The sequence below is a fragment of the Orycteropus afer genome, unplaced genomic scaffold, assembly GCF_000298275.1.
Source record: "Orycteropus afer afer isolate SDZICR_OR568_19922 unplaced genomic scaffold, OryAfe1.0 scaffold00018, whole genome shotgun sequence".
Classification (NCBI taxonomy): domain Eukaryota; kingdom Metazoa; phylum Chordata; class Mammalia; order Tubulidentata; family Orycteropodidae; genus Orycteropus; species Orycteropus afer.
In genome coordinates this window covers 7,468,023-7,473,099 of record NW_006921605.1, presented here as the reverse complement: position 1 = coordinate 7,473,099, position 5,077 = coordinate 7,468,023, and the positions used below count along the sequence as shown (strand labels likewise).

Here is a 5,077-nt window from a genome sequence, read left to right as displayed (position 1 = left end):
ACACCTCTTTAAAGAACATCATTTGATAAGCTGTGACGTGTGGGGCCACCACCAGTATCAAGACAGCCAACTTATCAGCCCTCTCCCTCCCCTTCCCAGGCCACCACTGATCTGTGCTGTCACCACAGATCACAGAGAAACCTGGGCACCGGAACTCCATGGGACTGCCTCATTTTTCCAGGTCATGCAAGTTTTCTGCCTTTGACAGGGTGCAGTTACTTTTCTCTTTTAGTGGGTGACATTAGAGTTTTCCTCCTGACACGTTTCACCTTACACAGCCTCCAGCTTTGGCAAGCTTTACTGTAGTTGCATTTTCTCCAGTTTTATGTAAACAGCCTCTTAAGGTATATACTTTTCTCACTGACTTCTTTTACTTAGCCTATTTTGAAATTCATCCATGTTGCTGCATTTATAAATAGTTCATTCTTTTTTTTTTTTTAATTTCTGTCAACTGCTCAATTTTCAATTTAATTCACTCTACCTTAACCTAGATGCTGAGAAATACAAGGCTGTCGGAACTAAGAACATTTCAGAATCAATTAAGAGCCTTGACTACTTACGTCGTCTTTTTCTTCAGCATCCACTAGGGCAGTAAATTTATCCTCTGGCACAGGAATCTTCAGGGCATTAAACTGCAAACACAGGGACTGTGAGTGGTTGCCAACACCCCTAGACGCCCAACGTGGGCTCAGCGTTCACCCTCACAGTTCATGTGAAAACACATTCTCTACCCCAAGAGGAAACCAGGACGTGCCTGGGTGTCTGAATGGAAAGCATGTGAGACCAGGGACAGGAGCTCAGTCCTTCCCAGACCTGTCACTAACGGTAGACTCTGGATCATTTTTTATCCTGATGAACTTGTTTCTTCATCTGAATGACAGCTGGACTTGTGACCTGTGAGATGGTCTCTTAGAACTTTGCCGTTGTAAAGGAATTCTGATTTTTCTTTTAAATGAACCCTAGAGGATTGCTAGGTGGTAGTGATGTTCACGTGATGGGAACAGTCTCCCTAGAAGATAGCTCAGTGTTATAGCCCTGAACTGCAGCAGGGGGCCTGGCATGGAGCAGGCCCTAGATAACCTTCCACTGGATGAATAAACAGTATCCAATGCTGGATACGATATTGACAAAACAGTGGCAGATATGAGTGTCAGAGGAGGATAAATGGATGAGAATTTTGAGTGTGTGTGAGTGTGTTTTCGGTGAAGGTTTCCACAGCAGTTTAGGTTCCCAATCAACAGTTTCTACAAGTTGTTCTACGACAATGGTTATAGTCTTCATAATGTGTGGCCTTTCTCATTATTTCCATTCTGGTTGTTCTGTTTCCATTAATCCAGTTTCCCTACACCTTTACATTTCATCTTTATTTTCAACTAATTGCTTCCCACTTGGTATGATGGTAGCATAGTGCCTAAGGCATGTGACGCTAACCAGAAGGCTGGCGGTTCAAACCTAGCAGCCACTCCTCGGAAGGAAGGTTGGATAATCTACTTCCGTAGTGATACTACCTTGGCAACCCAAGGAGGGGTCGCTATGAGTCCGGTCTGACTCGACAGCACATAACAACATGATGTGAATTTTCTAAAGAAGCACAGTACACTCCTTGGAGTGATTAATCACAGAAGAACAGAAGGGCAGTGTTTGCACAGGGAGCCAGATCAAGGGGCAGCAGTGCATGGGAGGGAAGGACACAGGGAAGAGGTAACGTCAGGGAGGGAGTGGGACGAGAGCTGTAAATTGTGGGGAACTGCAGTCAACGTCATGAAACAAAATGCATTATGAACCGCTATATGGAAAATGAGTGTGCTCTGTAAACTTTCCCTCAAACCTCCCTCTCACACACACCCACAATAATAATAATAATAAAGGACCCTAGTACTTATGGGTGATATTGTTCTGTGAGCCAATCTGTTATTTAGCTACAAGGTGACCTCAGGGACACCACAGGGCTTTTCCTTTAACTGTGATTTGGCTGAAATTTTGCACAGCAAATTGGCTACCTGTTCAACCATTCGTGTATTTTGTCTTGGGACACTGATTGCGACCCCCACCACGTTAACAGTACTGCTCCCACTTCCTCCTTGTGTTTACCATTTCCCCTCATCCTTCTTTCCTATCCCTTCCCACCTTCCAAGTCTCATCCTTGGGCAAATGCTGCCCTTCTGATCTCGTATGGTTGATTGGGGGTAAGAAATTAGAGCTATCAGGGAGAGCAAAAAAGAGCAGAGAAAGGAGGGTAACAGTACAAAAGGGCAAAAAAGATGTTTGTTTCAAAGGGAGGCTACGAAGGATTTCAGGAAGAGCTGCTCAGAAACGTAACCTGGCAGCCCTTTGGTACTGTTTCTGTGGATGATAAACCTGCTGAATGAACAGATCCTGAATTCTCTGCACTTATTTGCCACTTAAATCTATCCTTCGGAGACAGCTCAGGGGGCAGGAGTGCGTGGGAGGGAAGGACATAGGGAAGAGGTAGCTATCGGGAGACAGTGGGAGAGGAGCTGTTGCTGTTGCATTGTGGGAAATTGTAGTCCATGTCAGGAGACAAAGTATATGTGAACTGCTATATGGAAAATGAATTTGCTCTGTAAACTTTCACCCAAATCAGAATAAAAAATTAAAAAAAAAAAACAACAAAAAAAAGACCATCTCCCATTCCAAGCTGTGGCCCTGCTCCTTTTTCGCAAGTTTCCTTCAGGTGCTCAGTACGAAGCCCCCGTCCTCTCCGCGTTGTCATCCCGTAGGTGAATTACTGATCACCCTCTTCCCCATGCACAGGTCCCGTTACAAGATCCCTGCTCGGGTTGTCTGAAGTCTCACCTTCTTTTCAAAGTCATCCACTAAGCCAGCCTTGGCCACATTGGCCTTGTAGTAAGCCCAGTCGATAGCTGGCGGTGCCTCAGGCAGAGTAGCCAACCTGCCCACATGGAAAAGCAAAACTTAGGATCATTCCATTCCGTAAGCAACAGGACATTCACACAACAATTTCTTTTTTCTTGTTCCTATGGCCTAGAGCTGTCATCCCACTTTTCTCTGGGAAGGAGATCATGGAAATGCAGGAAAAAAAAAAAAAAAGACTTTTATTTGGATTTCTTTATACTTCCTGTCAGAAGAGTATCAGAAATTCATATCTAATTCCAAAATACTGTTTTGTTTCCAAAGTCAGTGGCAGGTACAAGGGTCCCTCTCCCGAAGGTACTGACCTGGAAGTGAGGATCTCATTCCAGGATTTCAGGGAGTTAGCAATAGTTTTTTGGTTTCGGGGTATTATCTCCCCAAAAGCCACCCAGTCAATGGTTTTTAGAGCGAGTTTTCGCCCAGCCATCTTGGGATCCTGGAAAACAAAATAGGTCAGATCAAAACACAGAGTTCCTGGAAAGAATCCTGGAAAGACAGACATCTTAGAAACATACACATCTTTTAAGAAATAGATCAGGATCCCCTGAGCACTCTGCAAGCATATTTAGCAACAGAAAGGAGTCAGGGTTACTAAAGCTGAGAGAAGGAGAATTTCACTTTTCAAATTCAAGGTATGCAACCCGGCGTACGAGTTTATCCCGTCATCCCTCTACTCCCCAACTCCTATGCATCCTTAAAAGCCCAGCTCTCTAGTTTTTGCTCCCGATGTATCTTTGGAAATCTGATTGAAATAACACTCATGGATTGTATACAAGTTAATAACTTAAACATTTCCACCCAGACTGTGGAAATGAGAATACCATCAGCCCTACTTCCCTCAGCTGTTAAAAGTATCACATGAAATTGTGCCCCCAGTCTTATACAAACAGTGGCTCTCTGTCGTTGGGTGTCATCAAGTTGCAATTAACTCACAGGGACCCAAGCTGTCATCTTTATGAAGCAGACAGCCAGGTCTTGCCTTGCCTGAAGCCACTGGCCGCCCATCTGTTAGCAGCTAAGAACTGCATCATTGTGTCACCAAGGCTCTTTTTAAGGGGCTTTCTACTCCTTCCCTATCAGACTGGTCGTAAACATGCACCTTCTTTTCCTTGCAAAACTAGCACACCCCACATTTTACAATATTAAAATATATAAGCGAGTGCAAACAGCCATACTTTCTTTTTTAGTATATATTTAAATGCTACGAAAAACTAGCTTTTAAAGCAACTTTCATTCATAAGCTACAACCATTTTTAAAACCAAGAAAGAATGAAGGAAAATAGTTTAAGATCTTTGATGTTGCACTATTTTTCATCAATGTCTAAGTTCAAGCTGTGAAGTGGATCACAGGGAAGTGGAAAGAATCTTCCTCGAGATTTTTCATAGAAACCTGTCACACACCTGCCCCTTCCTTTCCAGGATGGCTTAGGTTTCCTGGGGTGGCGGCCCCGGGGCATGAGAGTTGGCAGGGAACTTCTGAAGACACCAGGGAACGAAGCGCCTGAGACTTTTTTTCCAAGCATCAGTAGAAGGCAGACTTCAAGAACAAAGGGATTTGTGTCTGTTTTAGGCCGAATCCCCATCGCCTAGAACATGTCGTGGGACGTAGGAGATGCTCAGCGAATACTTGCTGAAAGGATAAAGGAACGCTAAACCTAAGAAATTCCTGAAAGCTCAATGCGCCCGAATCCTGCAACTCCTCAGGAGCGGAGCGAGCAGCCCTGATAAGTGTCCCTCAATAAATCAGCTACTATCTCCGCGTAATGCTGCCCTACATCCAAAACGCGACTACTGAAGCCCGCTGCACTGGCAGCGGACTAAACAAGAGCTGGCGGGGTCACAGCCAGGCCCTGCGACCTCGCGACCAGGGGAAGGGAGGGAAAGGCAGAGCGGAGCAAAGCGGTAGCAGCAACACTCGGAGCGCTAGCAGGGGAACCAGAGGGACGGTGTCCTCGGAGGGGGTGCGGCAAAGCCCAGCGCCAGCCTTAGACGCCACAGAGAAAAGGGACGCACTGGGACCCGATACCTCAAACCCCACTCACCTTCAGCGACCCCGGAGGCTCCCAACCCCAGCAGCAAGTAACGGAAGTCGATCACCGGAAGGCCTACCCTCAGCCAACCCCAAAGCCAGAAGGGAGGAGCTTGGTTTGCAGATAAGCCACTAGATGTTGGGACTGGTTCC

The 5,077-nt window shown here is 45.7% G+C and overlaps 2 protein-coding genes across 2 annotated transcripts in view; one reads left to right on the top strand and one right to left on the bottom strand.

Moving 5' to 3' along the window:
* The window catches only part of ATP5PD (ATP synthase peripheral stalk subunit d), a 4,368-nt gene extending 1,046 nt beyond the window's left edge, over positions 1-3,322 (bottom strand). The window contains exons 1-3 of the mRNA XM_007959666.2: positions 3,201-3,322; positions 2,818-2,914; positions 561-632 (exon numbers count right to left, since the gene is read on the bottom strand). Coding sequence (XP_007957857.1) covers positions 561-632; positions 2,818-2,914; positions 3,201-3,322 — 291 coding nt within the window. The remainder of the gene's footprint in view (positions 1-560; positions 633-2,817; positions 2,915-3,200) is intronic.
* A 1,336-nt stretch (positions 3,323-4,658) lies between these two features.
* Positions 4,659-5,077, top strand: part of KCTD2 (potassium channel tetramerization domain containing 2) — a 12,606-nt gene continuing 12,187 nt past the window's right edge. The window contains exon 1 of the mRNA XM_007959871.1: positions 4,659-4,856. Coding sequence (XP_007958062.1) covers positions 4,659-4,856 — 198 coding nt within the window. The remainder of the gene's footprint in view (positions 4,857-5,077) is intronic.